The sequence below is a fragment of the Podarcis cretensis genome (genome assembly GCF_951804945.1).
Source record: "Podarcis cretensis genome assembly, chromosome: 5".
NCBI lineage: Eukaryota > Metazoa > Chordata > Lepidosauria > Squamata > Lacertidae > Podarcis > Podarcis cretensis.
Window position 1 is genome coordinate 6985872 of NC_137174.1, and position 26528 is coordinate 7012399.

Consider the following 26528-nt stretch of genomic DNA (forward strand, 5'->3'; position numbering starts at 1 on the left):
ATATAGAAATGAGCAAACCAGTGATATTTTAGGGAGCAGGCTAATTACTCACACATTACTCACACCACAGGAGCCTACACAACACAAAACACTGTTGCTGTATGTGTGTTTTATTTTATTTGTTATTTATCTTCTATTTTGGAAATGTACATCCAGGGGTTTTTTTCCCTTTAGTTTTTTGGGGGCCCCCAAGAGAGTGGGGCCCTATATAGCTATAGGTCAATCCGGCACAGACTCTAGCGAGCCGGCTTCGGAATCGACACGTGTGGGGTGGCCAAGGGAGCCTCGGGGTGACCCGCCGCTTCCTCCCGCCGCGCAGGTGCCCTTGATGAGCTTGCCTGGCGTCGGCGCACGCGGCGGTTTACAAAGCTCCCTGCGCTGCAGCGGCGGCGGCCGCGCCCGAGGCAGAAGATGGAAGTGCGCGCCAAGCTGGAGGCAGCGGCGGCCGCTCCGCCGCCCCAGGACGCGGGTAAAGTGGGGGCCATGGAAGCCGGGGTGGGCAGGGGGGCGGCAGCCCTCCGGGACCTTCTCCCGCCGCCCTTTCGGCTTCCCTGGGGAGGAGAGGACTCACCTGCGCGCTAGAAGCTCCCGCGCACTTGGCTCTTATTTGCCATCTTTAATTGCCAATAGAAGAATGTAATGGTCCAATTATGCCCGCGTTAATATTAGCCCCGAGGGGAGCGCACCTGTCCCCGCCCGTTGCTGCGTTTGGGGACCCCCTCTGCACAAAGGGGGACCCGCTCCAAGTCCTTCTTAGACACGCTCTAGTTAAGGACGTGGTAAATCACTTCTCCCCCACCCCAAGGCAGCCCTCCAGAAAGCCCAATTCTGGAGCAAGCTCTACTTTGCGCGTTGTAGCTTCAGACTCCGGCGTCTTGGAAGGACGTTCCATTTCTCGTCCCAAAGAGCCGGTTCCTAGCTTTGCAAAGGAGCGAAACAAACAATTCCCCCCTTAGGTAGCTCCGGCAAGGCGGTTCATTCACTGGGTGCCCTTCAGCTGCCGCGGAATTTTGTTTCTATCGCTGTTTTCTGTATTAAAACTTGCATGGGAGTAAATCTCACTGAACGCAGTGGATCTTGATTCTGAGCAAACCTACACGGAAACTGGCTTGCACAGCTTTGGAAATTACTGTAATGAAAAGTCTGGTGCCTTGCTGGATGGGGTTTCATGGTAAGGGGCAGAAGCCCCACAGGGTGGTATCCCATTCAGTTTTACCTGGAGTAGACCTATTGAAATCAATGGGCCTCACTTGGTTATTCATTTCAGTGCGTCTCCTCTGAGTAAGACTTGGGTGAATGCAACCTATAGTTTTATTTTGCTAGGTCTTAGGCACAGCACAAAAGCTATGCTTGTGGATCTAAGGCTTGTGGGATCAGGAAAAATAAGGGGTGGGGTGGTTCTAATTCATGTTCTTTTGGTACCTGGCCTGAAAATGAAAGAAAAGAAAGATGCTCTGCCTGTTCAGTGTTCCCCACTTCTCTTACATTGGTTTGCTGGTGGCGCACCTTTAAAAGAGAGGAAAAAAGAGCGTCCTCACTCAACAGGCAGCACTTATTTTTTATTTTCTGTTTCACATGTGAACTGTTTCACATAGGGACGCGGGTGGCGCTGTGGGTAAAACCTCAGTGCCTAGGGCTTGCCAATCGCATGGTCGGCGGTTCGAATCCCCGCGGCAGGGTGAGCTCCTGTCTTTCGGTCCCAGCTCCTGCCCACCTAGCAGTTCGAAAGCACCCCTAAGTGCAAGTAGATAAATAGGTACCGCTTTATAGCGGGAAGGTAAACGGCATTTCCGTGTGCTGCGCTGGCTCGCCAGAGCAGCTTCGTCATGCTGGCCACGTGACCCAGAAGTGTCTGTGGACAGCGCTGGCCCCCGGCCTATAGAGTGAGATGGGCGCACATCTCACTTGGCTGTACATGGCTGCCTATCAAGCCTAGTTTGGCCCCAAATTCCAGACTGATGCTCATGCTGACACTGAATCCTTAACATGTTGTGCATGTGGCATGTGGCCCTGTGATGAATTGGCCTTATGTATGTACCACCAATTTACAGGAACAAATCTTTTATTCACTGTCATGGTCCTGGCATGTGGTGATGCCTGCGCATGCTGAGTCCAACACCACAGGCAGTTTAAAGTGTCAACTGCACCCTCATGGATGGTCTGAGTTGTGGCGTCCCAAAGTTCAGGGATAGGTCTTCCCTTTCCCCCATGTTAAGAGGTATAAAGGTAAAGGTAAAGGTACCCCTGCCCGTACGGGCCAGTCTTGACAGACTCTGGGGTTGTGCGCCCATCTCACTTAAGAGGCCAGGGGCCAGCGCTGTCCGGAGACACTTCCGGGTCACGTGGCCAATGTGACATCGCTGCTCTGGTGAGCCAGAGCCGCACACGGAAACGCCGTTTACCTTCCCGCTGGTAAGCGGTCCCTATTTATCTACTTGCACCCGGAGGTGCTTTCGAACTGCTAGGTTGGCAGGCGCTGGGACCGAGCAGCGGGAGCGCACCCCGCCGCAGGGATTCGAACCGCCGACCTTTCGATCAGCAAGCCCTAGGCGCTGAGGCTTTAACCCACAGCGCCACCTGCGTCCCGTTAAGAGGTATAGCATTAGCTTAATCGGTCCCCAAAATGGCCTGAAAATACACAATACTGGTTTCAGATAAGCAGATCTGGCCTTGAATGCTACCTGGGAATCAGATGTAAGCCCTTGGGAAATAGAGGCTCATATGCTGTCAATGTAATCTAAGGTACAGTGCGCTATAAAATACTCTCTTCCCTACTTTTATGAGTTCTTCAAGAGAAAAAACTGGGTGTATGCAGGGTGTATTAAATGACTTGCCTTGCAAGTTCAAACCAAAGGTCAGTGTTCTGTTTCCAGCTGTGGTAACCCAGATACAAGCAGTACATGAAAATGATGGCCATCATTTGTTTGACCCAAGTATCTGGTGCTTGGAGACATACATTGAGGTTCCATTTAGTTATTGTGATGGATAGCCGTTGACAGAGCATTCCTCCGTGGACTTGTCTTGTGGTTGGTTGGTTGGTTGGTTGGTTTTAAGCCATCTAGGTTTAATAGATTTCTAAGACAGTCATAGAATCATAGAGTTGGAAGAGACCACAAGGGCCATCGAGTCCAACCCCCTGCCAAGCAGGAAACACCATCAGAGCACTCCTGACATATGGTTGTCAAGCCTCTGCTTAAAGACCTCCAAAGAAGGAGACTCCACCACACTCCTTGGCAGCAAATTCCACTGTCGAACAGCTCTTACTGTCAGGAAGTTCTCCCTAATGTTTAGGTGGAATCTTTTTTCTTGTAGTTTGGAGCCATTGCTCCGTGTCCGCTTCTCTGGAGCAGCAGAAAACAACCTTTCTCCCTCCTCTATGTGACATCCTTTTATATATTTGAACATGGCTATCATATCACCCCTTAACCTCCTCTTCTCCAGGCTAAACATGCCCAGCTCCCTTAGCCGTTCCTCATAAGGCATCGTTTCCAGGCCTTTGACCATTTGGGTTGCCCTCCTCTGGACACGTTCCAGTTTGTCAGTGTCCTTCTTGAACTGTGGTGCCCAGAACTGGACACAGTACTCCAGGTCATTAAGAGGTTGTGACAGTTATTAAGAGGTCATTAAGAGGTTGTGGAAAAGGTAGCCATTTGCAAAATTAAAGCAGAAAGGAAACAAACCTCAACACTGATATAGGTGGAAGAGGGAGTGGGTCAGGGGCTGAACAGGAAGGTGTCCCATGACATGTCTTTTCATGGAGGTTGTACATCTTTTGTAAGGAAGCTGCTTTTTCAGTACTAAACACTTAAGAAATAAGGACAGAGGTCTCCACAGGTCATAATAATAGATGGAGAATGTGTAAGCTACTTGTGATGTATATTAGAACAAATTACACAAAACCAGGACATGGCTTTTTATGTCACAGGAAGCTGTTTTGACTTTTGCACATTGGAAATGCATTAGTTCATATTTCCCCCTGGGAAGCTGTTGGTTTAACCCTTCATTCCCAAGTGAAACAGCCATTTCTGCTCCCATTCAGCCTGCATTATTTTTACCCTTCACTTTATGTCTTGCATTGCTGTCTTTCCACAGTTAAAACTTTGACTGTAAACTTCTTGAGCAGGGACCTGTCTTACTTTTGTATCTCGCTTTCTTGAATAACCATTTCAGTTCATTTGCTTTGCAGTGTGCATGGAGGAGTTTGCGAGCCAAGAGGGAGAGGGACTTAGAGAGCCGCTGTTGTGCACAGACGAAAATGGGAACCTTGAGAGTGAGGTTGGAGCCAGAAGTAGTGTGGTGTCCGTTCTCCACACCGTCATTATGGAAGAAAAGACGGGGCAGATCCTGGCGAAAGAAAGGGAGAATGATGTTGCAAAGCAAGAGCAGGCAGGGGACTGTTACATAGGACAAGGCGCAGGGTCATCGGCTCCACAGTCGTCAGCTTTGGATAGTCACCAGCTCAATTTTGTCACTATATACAGGCACCTGCCAAACTATGCCAGCAATATAAACCCTGATCCCCCTATTCCGGAAGCTGAACTGAACCAAGAATTCATTAATCAGCCAAAGCCACAAATCCCAGCAGAAGTATCCTGCCTTAAAGTTTCAGAAAAGGGGAATGTGAAAAGAAGAAGCGATGCTGTTTTCACTGCTGGTTCTCTGAAAGCATCTTCGGCTGCTTTGGAGCAACAGAGTCAGGGTGTGAGCGAAAACCTGGGCAATGCTATGCGCAGATCGGCCAGATGCGCTGCAGCCAGCTGTGTGGGTCAGCAGTCCTCCAGAGCCTCTTCATTCCAGACAGCCAAGGGCAAGCAGGAGGGAGCCAATGAGAAGAAAGAACCACCAAAAGCTCCAGTGGAGCCTGCTCCACCTGCCCAGAAGAAGACACGCACATTCTACAGTGCTGGTAAGCGATTAAGAGCTGATTCATCCCTCTTCATGGTCCTTTCTCAGTCCTCAGTGCTATAGTGTTCTTAGAATTAACTGCTCCTGGATCCTGTTACAGTTACTTACTCACTCGCACACTTTGCTGGGGAGCAAGGAAGGATTATGAGTTGGTAAAGGTTGCCTCCTAAACCACCAGCACCCATTTGAAGTCCCTCAAGGCTCCTGTGTTACCAACAGCAGCAGCTTCTTATTTTGCTGGGTCTGAATGCAATGACCCAACCAAAAAGTGAATTGTACCAAGTGTTTATTACAGCTCGACTACAGGCAGTGTAAGCAAAGCTTAGCCTTGCTCAGTACAGCACGATGGCTAGTACGTTCAGTAGCACCTTCACCAGTCTCTGTCTTTGCTGAGGTTGGTGGAGGAGAGTTTCCAAGCCACTTTTATACCTTTCTCTCGTAAACATTCTCATGGCCCCCATGACCAGACACCAGAGCTCCTTGGACAGGTCGCTGAGCTTGAAGCCCAGCTAACAGCAGCCCAGGACTAAACAATAGATAAGAAACTGGCTCCCTGGCCAGCTGGTGCCCTGTCATAAGATAAGTGTTACAACATCTCTTAACTCCTTGCAATGCCGTTCTGCAATTCCATTATAGCTCCTCCTTCAGATTTCTTCATTCCAGAATATTCCTTCATTTCAGGTAGCTGAGAGCCCATCAGTTTGGAACTGAAGCTGGGCCACTCAAAAATCAGTTAGAGATCTCTACATACCTGCTTGGTATACAGAAATATAGTAGTTGATGAGTTAAAAGAAAATTCATTTAAAAAACCCAGACATGAAAGCTTCCAGGACCTTTGAAATGTTGAGGGAACAACGATAAGAAAATTGTAGATAAATTTAATTGCCTAAATAGGTTGGTATGCTTGCGGGGTGGCACGCTTCTGCCCATTCATAGCTATACAGTCGTACCTCAGGTTACATACACTTCAGGTTACATACGCTTCAGGTTATAGACTCCGCTAACCCAGAAATATTACCTCGGGTTAAGAACTTTGCTTCAGGATGAGAACAGAAATCGTGTTGCAGCGGCACGGCAGCAGTGGGAGGCCCTATTGCTAAAGTGGTGCTTCAGGTTAAGAACAGTTTCAGGTTAAGAACAGACCTCCAGAACGAATTAAGTACTTAACCAGAGGCACCACTGTACTAAAATTTCTCTGCTGTGTTTCCTGTGAGCAACTCTCATAAGTGCCACCAGGATGGGGGCAAAAAGATCTAAAGGAACTGCAAGTCAAGCAGGCTATGTAGATCTTGTAATGACGGCTGGTATCCTACTATGGTTTACTCAGAGTAGACTCCTTGAAATTAACAAATCTAAATTAGCAATTGTTATTAATTGTAATGGGCTTACTCTGAGTATGACCAGCATTGAATGTAGCCCGTTATCTGTGGTTGACATCCAGGGGATGTTGAAGTGAGATGTGCACTGGGTATGAGATTTTAAAAACTCGTCCTGTAATGTCACTTCCATAGCTATATGGCAATACGGTGATTAGGCTCAGAGCTCGTAGTTAGCCCCAGCCTCAGCCCTTTAGCATTATATAGGAAGACTGGCTCTAGCCCTGAACAGAAGCCCTCCTGTTAGAGACCATGGGTGTGCTGCAACATTTTGATGTATTTTGATTTTGAAGGATAGGAGTGTTGATACAAATATTTTAAGGGTTTTCTACTATTCCTCCCCACTCTGAACTTATCCTCTTCTCCCTTTCGCATTTTCTCTTTTTTCTTCTTCTTCATTTAATGATACCCTCCTTCCCAGAACAGCTAGAGGAGCTGGAGAGAACGTTCCACGAGGACCATTATCCGGACAGCGAGAAGCGTCGCGAAATTGCTGCTGCTATCAGCGTGACCCCACAGCGTGTTATGGCGAGTCTTCCCTGCTGAACAACAAACAGGGGGGGGGGGTTGATAGTAAAAATAGCCCACTGGGAAAGAATTATTCTGCTGTTGCGTTTGCATTTACAATTCCTCCCTCCACCCCTGTTGGCCAGGGGTCAGCAACCCCGGTCCACCGTCCCTCAGACCATGTGTGGGGCTGGACTTATATTTTTTTTGGTGGGGGGAATGAACAAATTCCTATGCCCCACAAATAACCCAGACATACATTATTAAATAAAAGCACACATTCTACTCGTGTAAAAACACCAGTCAGGCCCCGCAAATAACCCAGAGATGCATTTGAAATAAAAGGACACATTCTACTCATGTAAACGCACGCTGATTCCTGGACTGGATTGAGAAGGCGATTGGGCCGGATCCGGCCTCCGGGCCTTAGTTTGCCTACCCCTGCTGTTGGCCTTTCTGTAGCAGGGGGCGAATAGCAGCTGGATCACAACTGTGTTTCATTCAGCTTGGGCCAACATCCAAATTGCAATTGATGCTCCATCACATATACTGCCACCCCTCTGCCATATCTTTGATGACAGCTTTTTATATGTAGAATGCCAAAGCCAGCTGCAGTCTAGCGTGGACCTGTAGCAGTGGGGGAAAGGACTGAGCCATCTCTAGCAATTCCCCACTCAATTTGCTCTTCTCCAGCTTCTTCTTACCAGGAGAGTGGGGCATGTAGCTTGAGGAAGGAGAGATGAAAAGCGTCAAGCAGCTCTTGTTCAAGACTGCAGCTTGGCTTGGCTTTTAAAATGGGATGGTTGGTGGTGGATATTTTTGCAGTGCTTTTTGATTTCTCTGTGTTGTGAAAGGGGGTTCCGTGATCTGGTGAAGAGCATTAACTTGCCACAAGACCTCTCATTTTATGGTGAATTTGGTGTTCACATGGCTTACAAAGAAGTTGGAAATGTGGACTTTGTGTTGTTTCACTGAGGATTCCTCTCCCCTTTATTAGATCTGGTTCCAGAATCGCAGAGCCAAGTGGAGAAAAACAGAAAAATTGACGGTGAAAAGCAGCAAGAAATGTTCAGTAGCAACATTGGCTTTGTCAATAGGCCGTCAACAAAGTTCTCAAGGGTGAGAAGCCTCCACAACTCAGGTTGAAGATGGATGGTAGTTTTTTAAAGAGAACAGAAAGTGATACAAATGGCAGCATAGCTGCTCTGTTTCCTTACATCCCAAAATCTTCTTATGTCACGTGGGTTTTCCAAGGTTTTGGAACTACAGAAACTTGCAGAGCCTGTTTCTTTGGGAGCAAAATTGACATGAGTGACATCACACTATGATCTAGGAGGAATCTCTCAGATCACTTTTAGCAGTTTGGCAAAAATACATGCCAGTCTCCAGGATGAAGCTTATAAGAATGATGGGTGTTTGTTTTATCTCACAGCCTTTTTCTTAATTTCATATTTTCTGTTAATGGTGCTGGAATACAAAGTATCTGTAGCCAGAAGTCTACATTCTAGGTACCCAGATACAATTCAGTTTCTAAAGAGTATTCGGTTTTCATTAATTGCAAATATGTTTTAAAATACAGGTTTTTGTGAATTACAGCGAATATAACTAAAGAGGTATAGGTGTTTAAACAACAGACAAAATGTGTGATGAGAGGAAGTTAATAAAAATGCTTTTCCCCCTCAGTTCCTTTCCAAATTTATGATGCACCCCCTTCAAAATAGAACTGCCTTATGAGTTATGCTAAGTGATTTTTAAAATAAGCTTTCTTAAAGTAACTCTTATAGAACACAACAAAACCTTGCTTTTATACTGCCTCCTCCCCTCCCAAATTTATTGCCCCCAACTCCTGCCAGTATTATAGGGGTGTGGCTTTGGATTCCTGTACAGCTTTTAATCAATTCCCATGTTCCCTGTTTCCTGTGTCCTTCCCCCTTCCCCAATGCCTAATAATAATAATAATAAATTTATTATTTCTACCCCACCCATCTGGCTGGGTTTCCCCAGCCACTCTGGGCAGCTTTCAACAGAAGATTAAAAACAGAATAAATCTTCAAATATGAAAAACTTCCCTAAAGAGGGCTGCCTTCAGATGTCTTCTAAAAGTCGAATAGTTGTTTATTTCCTTGACATCTGATGGGAAGGTGTTCCACAGGGTGGGCGCCACTACCGAGAAGGCCCTCTGCCTGGTTCCAAACATCCTCTCAGCAGAGCAGACCTGAAATATGATAAATTTTGCCTCAACGGCTGTGATATTTGGGTTTGAATGGGGGGGGGCATTTGACAGATCAGCCAATCAAGCTAAAGAGGGAAAACGAATATTCTTGTGCTGTAATAGAGCTGCAAAGACATTATCTTAGTAAAGAAGGCGACAGGATCTCTTTTCCTCAGAAGACAAAGAAACAGAAAGTGAAGCAGCATCGAGGGGAAGGTTTGCATTTTGCCTACTGCCCATTCCTCCAGTGTGGTGCAGTGGTTAAGAGCAGTGGACTTGTAATCCGGTGAACCGGGTTCGATTCCCTGCTCCTCCACATGCAGCTGCAGGGTGACCTTGGGCCAGTCACACTTCTTTGAAGTCTCTCAGCCCCACTCACCTCACAGAGTGTTTGTTGTGGGGGAGGAAGGGAAAGGAGAATGCTAGCCGCTTTGAGACTCCTTTGGGTAGTGATAAAGTGGGATATCAAATCCAAGCTCCTCTTCTTCTTCCTCCTGATCATGGTGTTAAACTTTGCTTTCAGTATAGCTCTGCTGCCTGCACCCCCCGTATCTGACATGGTGCACGATCAGCCTGCTGCACTCATGATGGATGCCGCACCTGATGCCAACTATTCTAACATTCTCAGTGGATCGACCGTGCCACCGGCCACCTCCTCAGGTGAGATCTGTTCAGCTTGTGGCACTGGTGACTTGGGTAGGGTTGGCCCTTGCCTCACTTCCTGTTTCCCTACTTTACTTCCTCTCTCAGCGGAAAGTCTATTTCTCACACGGTTCAGCCTTTATCTTCATGGGATAAACACAAGATTCTTCCGTTCACATTTTAAGGTGCGCACGTAAAACAGCTTTGGCATTTTTGAAAAAGGCCGTAAGACAACTTGTAAACGGAGGGTTCTTCGCATCTTTCGTTCCCTGGAATACAGCAGAGAAAGGCTGATGTTGGAGCACACCAGGGCAACAACCTGTGACTCTGTTTTTCCCCATCTACTTTCCACAAATGTAATGCTTTTAGAAAGGAAATATCTAGTCTTTGTGTTTGACCTGTTATGCAATTCTGCTCACTGGAAAGAAAGCATGGCTTTCATTTAATATAGGGAAACCTGTGACCCTTCTTGAGTTGTTGGACTTCATCTCCCAGCAGTGGCGTAGCGTGGGGGGGTGCAGGGGGGGCCGGCCGCCCCGGGCGCAACATCTGGGGGTTAGGGGTAGGGGTAGGGTTAGGGGGCGCAAATCCACGGGTTAGGGGGTGCAAATCCATGGGTTAGGGGGCGCAAATTACTTGCCTTGCCCCGGGTGCTGACAACCCACGCTATGCCACTGTCTCCCAGCAGGTCCTGTGGTTGGGGGTGGTGGGAGCATCATCAGGAGGGCCACAGGTGCCCCCCCCCCAGGTTAAAACCTCCCGTGATTCCTTGCTTGTGGCGTATTCCATTGTGCCTCACTGAGACAAAGACTGATTCCAGAATGCTTCCCTTGATTTTTCAAATCTTGCAGCCAGGACTGTAAAATTTTGCTTTCACTGTGTAAGAGCAAACAAAAATACTCCTCAATTTCATCTGGATCCAATCTGGTTCCAATTAGACAATCAGACAGTGGGTAAAAGACTTAGAATGAAAAGGCTACTTGAGAGAGGCGGCGAAAACCCTTCTTGACTCTGAGATGAAAGTTAACCAGCTGCATCTACAAAGCAACTCAATGAGATTTTCTTCACTGGTGAAGGCAAAAATGAGTTGCTGGCTTTCTTTCATATTCCTTTGAAGATAGATCAGTAGATAATCTCAGAGTTGTGAGTTTGAGCCCCACAAAAGATTCCTGCATTGCAAGGGGGTTGGACTAGATCAGTGTTCCCCAACCTTGGGCCTCCAGCTGTTTTTGGACTACAATTCCCATCATCCCTGACCACTGGTCTTGCTAGCTAGGGATGATGGGAGTTGTAGTCCAAAAACAGCTGGAGACCAAAGGTTGGGAAACACTGGACTAGATGACCCACACGGTCCCTTCCAACTCGAAAGTTCCAGGGTGGTCAAACGCCAGGTAGCTGCTCCCTCCAGACTCCTAAAGGAAAGAGGCTTTCACTGCCCCCCTTCATGTAAAGCATTTTTAGGGGGAATTTAACTGAGGCTCAGGGACGCGGGTGGCGCTGTGGGTTAAACCTCAGAGCGTGGACTTGCTGATCAGAAGGTCGGCGGTTCAAATCCCCACGACGGGGTGAGCTCCTGTTGCTCGGTCCCGGCTCCTGCCAACCCAGCAGTTCGAAAGCATGAAGTGCAAGTAGATAAATAGGTACCGCTCCAGCGGGAAGGTAAACGGCGTTTCCATGCACTGCTCTGGTTCACCAGAAGCAGCTTTGTCATGCTGGCCACATGACCCGGAAGCTGTATGCCGGCTCCCTCGGCCAGTAAAGCAAGATGAGCGCCGCAACCCCAGAGTCAGCCACGACTGGACCTAATGGTCAGGGGTCCCTTTACCTTTTTACCTGAGGCTCATGCCTGGCAAGAGGGAAGAGTCCTTGGAGCAAACTGAAGGTGTGAGTGAAAGCGCTCTCCTCTTCATCCTCTCAGCCGAGGATCAGCAGCTGGAGTGGGAAATGCTGACTGAGAAACAGGAGCCGGCCAACTAGCAGCACTTCAGGAGGGAAATTGGCTCTGGGTTTCCAAGTGTCTTGAGGACAGCGTTGAAAGGGATGTTCAGAGAGGGGTGGGAAGAGAGAGAGCCAAAGCAAAAAACCTCTGAGGGTATGTGGGACTTGGAAGCACTGGCTGTCTTTACCTGTCCAGGTGAGAGCTGGGAGGACAGCCTGCCACACCAGAGAAAATTGTGGCTTCTGTTCAGTATAAAGGTAAAGAGACCCCATTAGGTCCAGTCGTGACCGACTCGGGGGTTGCGGCACTCATCTCGCTTTACTGGCCGAGGGAGCCGGCGTACAGCTTCCGGGTCACGTGGCCAGCATGACTAAGCCGTTTACCTTCCTGCCGGAGTGGTACCTATTTATCTACTTGCACTTTAATGTGCTTTCGAGCTGCTAGGTTGGCAGGAGCTGGGACCAAGCAACGGGAGCTCACCCCGTTGTGGGGATTCGAACTGCCGACCTTCTGATCGGCAAGCCCTAGGCTCTGTGGCTCCGTGGTTTAGACCACAGTGCCACCCGCGTTCCTCTGTTCAGTATAGTGCTAGCTAATAGTGTGCTTCCGTAGAATGTCCTTTGGCGCAGTGACATCACCCCCCCCCCCCTTGCAGTTTTGTTTGATAAATTTTCCCTAGGGATTGTTTCCTTTTCTCTTAGTCCCTAGGCTAGCCACCTTTCAGGCTGGTGAACTGCATTGGGCTCGATAGATCACAAGTTGTGCAAATCTGACCCAGAGAACGGAAAACTTAGCAGCTCCTTCCTTCAAACTGGTCTCTGCCAATTCCCAGTTCAGCAGCTGGGGCAGAGAGAAGCTCCTCTGCTCCTTGTCTTTGGGTAGCAAACAGGGCTGGGAGAAAACGCCTTTTGCGAAGCAAGTCTCAGAACTCTAAGTTGCAGTGTCAGTAACAACCAGAAGATGGCGATCTTACACAGGCTTTTAAGGATGAGGCTTTCCTAGTGATCTGGGAAAAACAAGTGGTGGACAGGTAGCAACCTCTCCAAGTCATGTGGTCTTGGATGGTGCTGATTATTTGGAACCGTTCCAAATAATTTTGAGAAAGCAACAGGTTTTCTTTCCTGGTAGTTGATTTACATCAGGGAAGGGGGAATGCTACTCTGGGTTTTTGACCACAGTATTCTTCTGGATCCGTTGCGTACGTTGGGCTTACAAGACAGATTTTCAGTGACTCCAGCAGCTGGATGAGTATCTTCAGAAGGTACTGCTGTGGGACACTGTTCCCACCCCATGGCCATTAGCTTAAGGCAGAGTAGGGAACCTAAGGCCCAAGGGGGCCCAATCGCCTTCTTAATCCAGCCCACAGACCGTCTGGGAATCAGCATGTTTTTACATGAGTAGGATGTGTCCTTTTATTTAAAATGCATCTCTGGGTTATTTGTGAATGAGCTGAGGTTAAATTCAGAGAAGGTGCAGGTTGGGAGGTTGTTTGCTCCATAAAGTGGCTTACAGTTGATCTTAGTTTGGATTGCTTCAAATATTTAAATATTTGCTATCTTACTCTTGAGCCAAAAAAAGGCTTCAAGTGATGCCATACAGATTATTTCAGAAAAGAAAGAAAGACCAGGTCCCCAGACTTTGAATATGAAAAGACATGGGAGGAAAATAGATTGGGAGGGTAGAGGAGATAAGCACATGCATGCACTTAAGTTCCTACTTAGAAAAATATGAAACGCAGAATAGAAAAGAACAGCTCCCTAGAGAGAGTTCACCAGAATAGTGATTGGAAAACACTGCCCCAGACTAGCATGGTGATTGAGGCTGAGCATTTTCTGCGGTGTGCAGAAAATAATAATAATAATAATAATAATAATAATAATAATAATAATAATACCACGCCCATTTAGCTGGGTTTCCCCACCCACTCTGGGTGGCTCCCAACAGAATATTAAAAGCACAATAAAACATCAAACATTAAAAACGTCCCTATACAGGGCTGCCTTCAGGTGTCTTCTAAAAGTCAGTTGTTTATTTCCTTGACATCTGATGGGAGGGCGTTCCACAGGGCGGGCGCCACCACAGAGAAGGCCCTCTGCCTGGTTCCCTGTAACCTCACTTCTCGCAGTGAGGGAACCACCAGAAGGCCCTTGGAGATGGACCTCAGTGATGGGGGTGGAGACGCTCCTTCAGGTGTACTGGGCCGAGGCTGTTTAGGGATTTAAAAGTCAGCACCAACACTTTGAATTGTGCTCGGAAACGTACTGGGAGCCAGTGTAGGTCTTTCAAGACTGGTGTTATATGGTCTTGGTGGCCACTCCCAGTCACCAGTCTAGCTGCTGCATTTTGGATTAGTTGTATTTTCCGGGTCACCTTCAAAGGTTGCACCACATAGAGCGCATTGCAGTAGTCCAAGTGAAAGATAACCAGAGCATGCACCACTGGCGAGACAGTCCGCGGGCAGATAGGGTCTCAGCCTGTGTACCAGATGGAGCTGGTAGACAGTTGCCCTGGACACAGAATTGACCTGCGCCTCCATGGACAGCTGCGAGTCCAAAATGACTCCCAGGCTGCGCACCTGGTCCTTCAGGGGCACAGTTACCCCATTCAGGACCAAGCAGGGTGTTATTTCAGGGCCAGGGAAAAGTCAATCAGCCAAGAAAGTGAAAACAGCCCTACCCCAACGCACACATAAAATGAGCATCAGACCAAACACGCCACTGCTCTGCCTCAAAAATAAAGGGATGGAGAGCAAAACCTGGCCTCTGTGGCCCAGGTCTACTGTCTTTGTGCAAGGTAGCCATCTGGCCAAGAGAACGGGAGGCACCAGACTGAATACCCATGCATAGAGCTGACCCCCCCACCCCCCGCATTTTCTTGGTATCAGTAGCAGCAGCCTCAACCACTTCTAAGGCTGCCTCTCTCCATCTCCAGCAAAGCTCTTTATGTACCGTGTTTTTCGCTCTATAAGACACACCCAACCATAAGACGCACCTAGTTTTAGAGGAGGAGAACAAGAAAAAAAAATCTCTCCCTCTCTGTGCAGCGCCTCTCCAGCGAAGCGAAGTCAGAACAGCAAGAGGGATCGGTGCGCACCGATCCCTCTCGCTCTCCTGGCTTCAGCAAAAGCAATGGAAAGCCTACAGAACACAGCAGGAGGAGCAGTCCCGCTGCACTCCAGAGGCTTTGCGTGGCTATTCCTGAAGCCAGAAGAGCGAGAGGGATCAGTGCGCACCGATCCCTCTCGCTCTCCTGGCTTCAGGGATAGCTGCGCAGCCTGCATTTGCTCCATAAGACACACACACATTTCCTCTTATTTTTTAGGAGGGAAAAAGTGTGTCTTATAGAGCGAAAAATACAGTACCTAGATTCATCCCAGGGAACACTTGACTCTTGAGCTGGGTCAAGAAACTTCTTTTGAGATATTCATGTCATTGGGGACTGTCCCAGCAATAATGATACTTAAAAGGTAAAAGGTAAAGGTACCCCTGCCCGTACGGGCCAGTCTTGACAGACTCTGGGGTTGTGCGCCCATCTCACTTAAGAGGCCGGGGGCCAGCGCTGTCCGGAGACACTTCCGGGTCACGTGGCCAGCGTGACATCGCTGCTCTGGCGAGCCAGAGCCGCACACGGAAACGCCGTTTACCTTCCCGCTGGTAAGCGGTCCCTATTTATCTACTTGCACCCGGAGGTGCTTTCGAACTGCTAGGTTGGCAGGCACTGGGACCGAGCAGCGGGAGCGCACCCCGCCGCAGGGATTCGAACCGCCGACCTTTCGATCGGCAAGCCCTATGCGCTGAGGCTTTAACCCACAGCGCCACCTGCGTCCCTCGTTTAATGCATATACTGTGTATTTATTGGAAGCTGTTGAGACAGCTTTCTGTTTTGGGGTGGAATACAAATGTTCATGAATGGATGTGTTTGGAAGTGTATGGGAAAAACCACCTGGTGACAGGGCACCTTTAGTCTTATTTCAATTAAGTATTTCAGACTTGGATTTACTGTCTGAGATGAATTATCATCCTTGCCTTTGGTACATATAACCAGCAAGTGCCAAATCTTTTTGAAAACCCAAAACTCTATTGTTCACACATCACACACATGTGGAAAAGATACAGTGGGATAATTTATGGTTTGTTGGTTTCAGTGTGGCAACCACAGCAAGGTTTTTCTTAGTTTATTATCTGGGTAGCGGTGCACTGATGAACAAAGCGATCAATTGCATAGTTAATCTAGAACCTTCTAAATGTGTTGTTAGATTATCAAATACTGTCTAGCCTAGGTTTTGAGGGGTGGGACTCTTTTATACGCGTCATCATCCTAAAAATATGGTGTCTTGGAACTGCAATATGGACAAAATATTATGTTGTATTCTGTGGGTTTGAACAACATTGTCACCTTCCACTGAATGAAACTCATTTTAATCAATTGTAAGGCTATTAAAGAGTCTCACAATAGGAACTGAAATGGTTCCCAAAAGCTGAAATAGATGAACACCAGTTTTGCAGGGGAATAAGGAAAGTTCTAATGGTGGCGGGGGGGGGGGGAGTTTAACAATTTTTGTAAAGCAGTTTCATGTGCTTGTGGAGTACTTTTGACCCCCTAATACTATTTGTAATGATATTAAGAAAAATGAGTAGTTTGCCTATTATTGTAATAGTAAAAATATTGGTCCTTTCCCCTCTCTGCTCTTTTAAGAGAAAAGGTGGTTTATGCGTCTGTCAGTATGATAGGAACTATTATAGGAGCTACCTTATGTTCTTAGTTTTTCAGTTTTCTCATTCACTTCCATGGAGACAGTATTGACACCCAAACCAGTAAGAGCTGGTTGTTGTTTTTTTACGAGATTTAGGAGGGAGCCCTTGAAAAGCTATGCAGTAATTTACACCTCATCATTGTTAGGGAGCACCTGGACTGTGGTGTTGTAGACGGCTGACACATAAGTTTTGTGTTTTTGTTGGTGCTGTCAGGATGGCACCTGTTGAAGGAAAGATAACTGGATCCCCATAGGTGTCAACTATGAATTTACTCCATGCCCTGTCTCTGTCAGGCTCATTGTTCCCCTTTCCTGTCGTGATGAAACTTGCACGCAGTATCGGGGAAACCTCTTCTGTGCTGTGACACGTGAAGTGTCACTGACGTCAGGCAGATGTAATTGCGGAACCACATAAGCAACTCGAGAGGAATCCGGACTCTCCCACAATTCCGTTTGCTCTTTTGGAGAAGGGTGTGATGTGACTCATGTTCCCTTTGACTTGTTTTGACACGATCTCCTAGGCTGTGCATCAGCATATGCAATTAACAAACTGGAAAGGTGGTTCTTAAACTGAAGGCGAAACAAGCCAGGATGCCTGAGGGTCACACCACACATTATGCAGAGGCAAATGTAGATTTGTTGCTGAGGGTTCACACCACAGGGAGCTGAATTCAACAGTGGCTCCCAGATGATGTTGATAATAATAATAATAATAATTAATAATAATAATAATAATTTTTTATTTATACCCCGCCCTCCCCAGCCAAGACTGGGCTCAGGGCGGCTAACAACCAATAATAAAAACAAGTTGATTAAAATACAATTTAAAAGATTAGGATGCAGCATTTTCACAGGAGGAGAAAGGAAAAAGAAAGAGGGGGAGGGAATCAAACTGATTCTAAGCCAAAGGCCAGGTGGAACAAATCTGTCTTACAGGCCCTGCGGAAAGAAATCAGATCCCGCAGGGCCCTGGTCTCATGAGGCAGAGCGTTCCACCAGACCGGAGCCAGTGTTGAGAAGGCCCTGGCTCTGGTTGAGGCTAATCTAACTTCCTTAGGGCCCGGGACTTCTAGGGTGTTGCTATATATGGACCTTAAGGTCCTCCGTGGGGCATACCGGGAGAGGCGGTCCCGTAGGTACGAGGGTCCTACGCCGTGAAGGGCTTTTAAGGTAAAAACCAGCACCTTAAATCTGACCCTGTACCCCACCGGGAGCCAGTGCAGCTGGAAAAGCACTGGGTGAATATGCTCCCATGGCAGAGACCATGATACAAGTGTGTCATTCCTGCATGATACACATGCTCAAAAAGACCTGTTTGTCACATCCATACATTGAGGAGTAGGCTTTAAAGAGCTTGGGTGCAAACCTGGAAAATGTAATGTGAACTTGAGAACAACTGTCCCAGGAAGCCGGCAACTGCATTGTATCATACCTGCAAACCCTTTTTCCGGATTCCATCATCTTTTGACTCTCTTTCCTTGCACCCCTGAATTTCCTTTCCTTTCCTTTCACCCCTGAATCTTCTGTTTGCTTTCCACTTGGGGCCCTCAGCCCTGCTGTCAACCTCTCTTATATAACGTGTTCTTCCTTTTTCCTTTGCAGTCGACTCTGCTGCTGGCAGAACAACCACATATGACTCCGTCCAGACGAAAGACATCTCCCAGGGCATGTTCAGTTCCTTCAAGAAAGAAATCTTTCCTGCCGTTCCCAGTCCTCCACCCATTCGTAGAGCCAGCCTCCCATTCAGCATGGTGTTTAACCCAAACAATCACATTGTTCCACTGATGCTGGATACCCCCAGCAGTGAATATAGTCCATCTAGCCAGGAAAGTAGCAGCAGCGAGGTCTTTGCCTACAGCATCCAGAAGCAAAGGTAGGAGAAGTGAGCCTTGTGGGAGCGAGATGAAGGCACCTCGCCTCAGAGTTCATCTAGATTAATTTGCCACCCAAGATAAAAAGGCTAAGTTGTATTCCCATAGCTGTTGGCTTTCTTCCTGTCCCACAAAATTGGTTGTCTTTACAGTGGTACCTCAGGTTACATACGCTTTAGGTTACATACGCTTCAGGTTACAGACTCCGCTAACCCAGAAATAGTACCTCGGGTTAAGAACTTTGCTTCAGGATGAGAACAGAAATTGTGCTGCGGCGGTGCAGCAGCAGCAGCAGGAGGCCCCATTAGCTAAAGTGGTGCTTCAGGTTAAGAACAGTTTCAGGTTAAGAACAGACTTCCGGAACGAATTAAGTACTTAACCCGAGGTACCACTGTATTTGCATTCCATATTTACCATCCGCTGTGAGTGCATCATCTATGAGCGGATTAACTTTGCAGGACTTTCTTACCCCCACCCACCAGGCAATTGAATCTGAATTTATCATTTTGGTCACAGACCAGTTCCAGCCCACATACAATATCAAGGAAGTCATCAAACACGATAGGGATACATTTGAATTTGCAATTAGGTATAACAGGGACAATACAGATATAGCAACAGTTTAAAAATATATAAATTAAAACTTAGTCACTAACATATAACCTAAAATGATCATTTAAGGCCTTAATAATTATGATAGCACAGCTTGTTCCCTAGGTTTTATGGCAATCACACAGAATTTGGCTACCCTTAACGTGATCTCAGGATCCTTGTCCTCTACCAGGGCTTTTAGACACTGAAGTTTGGATTCATTTGGAGATTTTTGCATAGCAGGGGTAATAAATACCTAGTGTATATCCCCGTAGAAACAGCAGTGTAACAAGGCATGAGAGACAGTTTCTACCTCCATCAAGCCGCACGGGTAGACTCGTTCCGCGTATGGTTTACCCTCGAATCTGCCTTGCAATAAGGCAGATGGCAGCACGTTGAATCTAGCGAGGGTAAATGACTGTCGTTATTTAGGTATTTGTAATTTTGACAACTAATTTGCTGGGGTAAATCCTCTCCCATTATCTTTTATTGCTGGGTGTTTATTCATCGCGCTCACGTGGCATTGCAGTTCCACATCCCAAATTCGTCAGCGAATTATTGCTCTAGCTTTCTCATAACCTACAGCTATCAGGACCTGTGGGGGAAACCCCAAGCCTCTTACCTTTTCATGCACTATAGCTTTCCATTTGGATTGGTAGGAATCCAGTAGGGTTAAGGGTGCCAACCCAACAGGGAAAAAGATAAGTTTTAACCGATAATGGATCTTCAGAATACATATCTGGGCTCTAACAGGGATTTGCCTGACCTCCAGGCAGACAGCTATGTTAGACACACAAGAAGGGATCCCTAGCAGACAGCGATAGAACTTAGTTTGGAATGGTTCTAAGGGAGCAAGGTTTAAGTTAAAGCCATGGTTTTCCCAGTAGTAATGTATGGAAGTGAGAGCTGGACCATAAAGAAGGCTGATCGCCGAAGAATTGATGCTTTTTAATTATGGTGCTGGAGGAGACTCTTGAGAGTCCCATGGACTGCAAGAAGATCAAACCTCTCCATTCTCAAGGAAATCAGCCCTGAGTGCTCACTGAAGCTGAGGCTCCAGTACTTTGGCCACCTCATAAGAAGAGAAGACTCCCTGGAAAAGACCCTGATGTCAGGAAAGATGGAGGGCACAAGGAGAAGGGGATGACAGAGGACGAGATGGTTGGACGGTGTTCTTGAAGCAACAAACATGAGTCTGACCAAGCTGTGGGAGGCAGTGGAAGACAGGGGTGTCTGGCGTGCTCTGGTCCATGGGGTCACGAAGAGTCGGACACGACTAAACGACTAAACAACAAGGTTTAAGAAGCTGCAGATCCACCAGGCGTGCACTGCAAACTTTGCATGTGTTCTGAAGTCAAGTGTGGCACAAGGGACCTCAAGGGTGCTCTAGTCAAACCCCTAAGTGGCCCCTTGTTTCATGGCAGACAAAATTCAGACAAAGGCATGAATGTGAGTGTTCTCACTGGCTGTTTTTCAGCTTTGGAACTCCGCTTCACTTGGGCTTTGCCATACAGCGGTACTTCAGTTTAAGATATGATACGATAATCTTTATTGTCATTGACCCATCCAGAACAACGAAATTGAAAATATCTACATCAGACATTCAAAAATCAACAAGCCTGCTATCCTTGCTATCCCAGTCTGGTTAGCCCCCTAAAAACTCTGATACCCCATAATTAAATAGAATATACTCCCATAGAGACTGCCTTAAAAGGTAAAGGGACCCGCCGACCCTCTGATCGGCAAACCCTAGGCTCTGTGGTATAACCCACAGCACCACCCGCATCCCTTAGAGACTACCTTACACTGCATTTAAAACCAAAATCGCATTTGGATAGAAACTGTTTCTCAGGCGGCTAGTCCTAGTCTTTATAACCCTGTACCTTCTTCCAGAAGGCAGAAGCTGAAAGAGATCATTTCACACTATCCTGCACTATCTCTGCAGCTTTCTTATGACACCTGAAAGCGTAGATTTGATCCAAGGTGGGAATAGTGCACCCAATTATTCTCTCTGCAGTCTTTACAACCCTGGACAGCATTGTTTTTTCCCTGACTGTGCAGCTCCCAAACCACACACACAGACCATACACTCTCAACAGTACAATGGTAAAATGCCATCAACAGGTCCTTTGAGAGATTATTTTTCCGGAGGATTCTCGGACAACTCTGTTTACGAACGATTCGGTTTACGAACTCTGCAAAACTGGAAGTAGTGTCCCAGTTTGTGAACTTTACCTCGGTCTAAGAACGGAATCTGAAGGTGGAAGGGCACCGGTAGCGGGAGGCGTCATTAGGGAAAGCGTGCCTCGGTTTAAGAATGGTTTCAGTTTAAGAACGGACTTCTGGGACGGATTAAGTTCATAAATCAAGGTACCACTGTATCTTGAACTTCGTTTGGAGGCAATGTAAAATATTTGTATTTGGGCGTGTGAGGGGGTTCGCCTCCCCCAGAAACGTTTTAAAAATGGATGCTTTGTGAGTATTTGCATTTTCGATACAGTCGTACCTTGGGAGCTGAACAGAATCCTTTCTGGAAGTCCATTCAACTTCCAAAATGTTTGGAAACCAAGGTGGGGCTTCCAGTTGGCTGTAGGAAGCTCCTGCACCCAATCGGAAGCTGTGCCGGATGTTCGGCTTACTAAGAACGTTCGCAAACCGGAACACTCATTTCTGGGTTTGCAGCGTTTGGGAGCCAAAACGTGCGAGTGCCAAGGTGTTTGGCTTCCAAGTTATGACTGTATATTAGAACATGTTGCTTCCCCCCCACAAACAAACCCCAGTTATTTGTCCTCATATCTTGTGGAGTGGGTTATAATTCTTAACAATGACTTGTGAACTGTTTCTTCCCTTCAGCATCGACACTCCTGTGCATTGCAGTTATCCTGAACAGCTGGAACCTACTGCTAACCTAGAGACCCCATACTACCACCCAAATAGCCAGCCTGGGGTTTACCAGTTCAGCCAGTATCCTCAGCACCAGGTGCCCCAGTTGCACCATGGCCCAGTTCACCTTGCTGGCACTGCATATTCCAGTGTCGGCCTCACGCCAGCTATTCCTGGTAAATCCACCACAGGTTTTCTCCCCATGCCTAACAATGGGGGACTTGTAACCTATGGAACAACAGAAGCTTCCCAGGGGTACTTGCAGAACCACGCAGGAGGACAGCTCCTAATACAGCCACCAGCCGGGAACTCGGGTGAGTACCTCGAATGGAATTCCGCCCAACGTAGTTGATTCCTTATTAAGGGAGAGATGCCATTGGAGGCGCTGTCAGCAGTTGGCCAGAATGAACACTGTCGGAAGGTCCTAAGGCTCAGAAGGGGCCCTCGCCAGCATTCTGGGTGAGGTGGCTACACCACTGCCAGCATTTCCCACAGCAGTTACAAAAGGCTTTTTAAACGTGGAACTTTATTTTATTTTATTTTATTTTATTTTATTTATTATTAGAAAATTTTATTTACAAACAAGCAAACAAACACATAGACACAAAACAAAATTCATATTACCCTACCACCCTAAATTACAGACATTAAAACATCCTTGTGACTTCCCTCCACTGCCCCTCACCCTCCTATATATTATAATATAATATTTCACATTGCAATTTTTATCTAAATTTATATTTCTTAACTCTTTTAACTTACTGTTTATTTTATTTTGTTTTTAACCAGCTTTACCAACATTAATCCAAACATATCAACATCTTAGTTTTTGAGCAGTGCTTGGACATCTAATCTTCAGACCATTTCCATTGTATCTTTATTTTTTGGTTTGATTATTACTGCAGTTAATCCTGCCAATTCTATAAATTCAATTAGTTTATTTATCCAGTCACTCTTGTGGATATATATTTTAAATGTAGAACTTTTTAAAAAGGGTCTTTCTGTGGCAAACTGCAGCAGCGGTGCAGGCATTCTTCTAGCACACCCAAATTTTTATTGAAAGGATTAGCATGACTTAAACTGTTGCTCGTAGTAAAGGTAAAGAGACCCCTGACCATTAGGTCCAGTCGTGACCGACTCTGGGGTTGCAGCGCTCATCTCGCTCTATAGGCCGAGGGAGCCAGCGTACAGCTTCCGGGTCATGTGGTCAGCATGACTAAGCCACTTCTGGCGAACCGGAGCAGCGCACGGAAACGCCGTTTACCTTCCCACCAGAGCGGTACCTATTTATCTACTTGCACTTTGATGTGCATTCAAACTGCTAGGTTGGCAGGAGCAGGGACCGAGCAATGGGAGCTCACCCCATCACGGGGATTTGAACCGCCGACCTTCTGATCAGCAAGTCCTAGGCTCTGTGGTTTAACCCACAGCGCCACCTGCGTCCCTGTTGCTCGTGGTAAAAACACTTAAAAATCCCACAGTGGCTGAAACAGCATAAAGGAATTCTTTCTTTTCTTCCCCCTCTGCCTTTCTCTGCTCCTTTCTTCGCTTCTGCCTTCACCCAGGCTATATCCCTGCATTTCAGACTGTGCCCTGGAATGAATTGTATATGCAAGGAGTTCCATTTTCCAATCAACTTGGCTCACAAATGCAGTTTTCCGGCTCAGGAGGGGGATGTTTTTCAGCTGAACAGGCACAGCACCTTCAGAACCAGAGTGGGCCTCCCAGTTCTTGCCTGCTGCAGCTGCCCAAAGCAGAAGGGCCAGAATATGCTGCTCTCTTGCTCCCTGCCGAGCAAATGGCAGATCTCAATTCAAACCTGGATCACCAGTCACAGACGCAACACATGGCGCTACTTGAGGAGGACTCTGATACGGACAAAATCCCCAAAGAGGAAGACAATATTTCTGGTGAGTCCTAGTCATGTGGTCATCACGAGGTAGTCTGGAATGAAGAATTAAAATGAATGCACCACACTAGGTGTGATGGTGTGAGAGCTGTGGTTGGTTGGTTTATTTAAAAAGCAAAAGGGTGGTGGAGCCATTCAGAATTAGGCTGTAGTCGGAGAAGAGGAGGGTGGATAGGAAATGGTTTTGAACTTGTTTTTTGAGTTGTTGGGAGCAGAACTGAGGTGCACATAGCACACCCCAAGGAGTTCTTGATGATGCTCACAACCTCCGCTGCACGGTTGTCCCAAGAGTGAAATAAAAACCCATCTTGTGGAAATGGGAGGTGAAAGGAAAACTAGAAGGTAGCAAGGTTAACTGCTGTTGGGGCCAAAGGCCGCCCTCTTTGGGCGACCCCATACCTCCCTCAAAGGCTGGAGTATTGAACCCCCAGCAGCCCCTTTCCTGGACCCTCAGGGGAGAACCTTCTGCTGCCTGTCACTCCCTTCCACCTTGCAACCAAGGGTCAGGGGCTTGCAGTCCCCCTTGATCCTCCCTCGCATGAGCTTGTAAGGGCAGGTGAGAATGTTTTTAGCATTTTTCTTGGGTGCCGGGAAGAGCCCAAGCTCTTTTTTGCAAGCTGTTTTTGAGACAAAACATGAGGGTTCCTACTCATCCACAGTAGCAAAGTTGGTTTCTGGAAGCAAAAGGAGTCCCAGGTGGAAAGCTTTTGAGTGGCAAGGAGGGCTATCCTTCTGCCCCACAAAGGAGAAGTTGAGGACTGGGAGTGGAAGACCAGGATCCTTATCCTCCACAGTTCCATCAAATGAAATCCCAAATTGTCACTCTGTGGACCATCCTATTTTAGATGCATAAGGATTGAAGGCATTTGTTCGTTTATGGCAGTGTTTCCCAACCTTGTGCCTCCAGCTGTTTTTGGACTACAATTCCCATCATCCCTTGCCACTGGTCTTGCTAGTCAGGGATGATGGGAGTTGTAGTTCAAAAAGAGCTGGAGGCACAAGGTTGGGAAACACTGGTTTATGGCATTTAGTCCTCAATTTTCTTGGGCATCCAGGGTTGTGCTGCCCATACAGAAGGCCTTCTAGGAAGGAGCTGAAATGTTCTTGTTGGCTTGAGGCTCTGGGCGGAAAGTTTCACCTCCTGGTCAGCTAGATATTCCTCCCTCTGCCATCCCTCTGAAATCCTTTAAGTGTGATTCCTCAAATCCATGCTGATAGGGCATTCTTGCTCGGAGCTCCCACCACCTCCGATCCACAAATGGGATTGTGTTGATGCTCCAACCCACCCCACTCCAAAATCTTCTGTCAGTTCTTGCTTTATGTGCTCTGAAAATGTGAGTTATATGGAAAAAGTGTACTGGCGACAGCAAGCAGCCATGGTCAGCTGAGGAATACAGTCATACCTCATGTTACAGGTGCTTCAGGTTGTGGTTTTTTTTGGGTTACAGACCCGCTGAAACCCAGAAGTACCGGAACGGGTTGCTTCTGGGTTTTGGCAGTCACACATGCACAGAAGCACTAGATCACGCTTTGCAGAAGCGCCAAATTGCAACCCGCGCATGCACAGATATGCCGCTGTGGGTTGCGAACGCTGCAGGTTGTGAACCTGCATCCCACACGGATCATGTTCGCAACCCGAGCGTCCACTGTACTAATATTAGGGTCAGTGATAATACCAAGGTAATAGACCAAGTTTAACTGAAAGTTCCCAAAAGTAAATGTTGCCTTTTTTTGGATTTTCCTTTGTAGTATGGGTGAGGCACAGCAACATTTTCTCTGCGGTTGGAGTTACAACTACAGATAATGTCATTGCATAATTTAGGTTGAAGCTATGTGCTTTTTTAAAACATGATCAAATATAGCCAGGGATGGTGCTAAAGGGCTTTTTAAAGGGCTACAAAAATGATGCTCCTAGTAGCTGTAAGAGAACCTTTTCTACTTTAACTACTTCCCTTCTTCTCATGGGGGAAAACAGTAGAGCTGAAGCTCTGAAATGAGCTGATAAGCAAATGCTTCCTTTGGCGGCCAGTTCCCAAACAGCCATCTTCTCATTGTGGGTCACTCTATTGTATGCTGGTGACCCCACAAGGTTCCCATGACCTGAGATGAAATGAGTCACTGTTACCCCTTCTGGAACTGCTGTTCTAGATACCCAGTTCCTGCTCCAGACGACCCCCTTACCATTCTGGCCTGGTGGTAATAACGCGGGTGGAGGGCTCTAGACTCAAGAAGGCTAGTATATGCCACAAGAAGACTCTGATGTCTGGCAACATTTTGGAAATAAGAAACACAACTCTCTGGTGGCTAGCAAAAGTGGTTTTTGCAAGGTATTTTTTTCTTTAACCTCTACCTCCTTTCCTAGACAATGACTCCACAAGATTATTCTGATCTTTATCTTTCCAGATTTCCCCGAAGACAGCAAGAACTGACTCAGAACTGACTCAGGCTTCCTCGTGGAAAACAAGGGGGTTGCGAGAGAAAAAATATTATGACTTTGTTGTTTTTAAACCTTGTCTTGGAGATAAACAGAAAAGAATGTACTTTGTGAAATTCAGTACCTCAAAAGAGTAAAAAGAGGAAATAACAGGATTGGCTCAATTGGCTCGATTGTTATTATTTAATTTATTATTATTGCTCTGCTGAGGAAGGAAGCAGTGAAACATCTTTCAATAAAACAAATTCAGCCCTTTGTTTTGCATGGAAGGTGACTTTTTGTTCTTGATACATCCAAATTTGTCTTCGTCCCTGATGAGTAGGATTCCTGCAATTGTCAGTCTGCTATAGGGAGCCCTGAGATTGGTGTGTTCATCTTCATTAGTTTTGCTACCAGGAATTTTGCCCCACTAAGTCATTGGAGCTCATGGCTTACTGCCCATTCTGACAGCCAGTGGTGTAGCGTGGGTTGTCAGCACCCGGGGCAAGGCAAGTAATTTGCGCACC

The 26528-nt window shown here is 46.9% G+C and overlaps 1 protein-coding gene across 1 annotated transcript; it reads left to right on the forward strand.

The window, feature by feature from the left end:
* Nucleotides 1–411: 411 nt before the first annotated feature.
* NOBOX (NOBOX oogenesis homeobox) lies at nt 412–26278 on the forward strand (the record flags this gene model as incomplete). Its single annotated transcript, XM_079976565.1, has 9 exons — nt 412–469; nt 4187–4906; nt 6703–6809; nt 7786–7907; nt 9524–9660; nt 17937–18207; nt 21650–21993; nt 23245–23589; nt 25992–26278. 9 exons carry the CDS (start codon nt 412–414, stop codon nt 26015–26017), a joined length of 2130 nt encoding a protein of 709 aa, XP_079832691.1. The 3' UTR covers nt 26018–26278.
* Nucleotides 26279–26528: the final 250 nt, after the last annotated feature.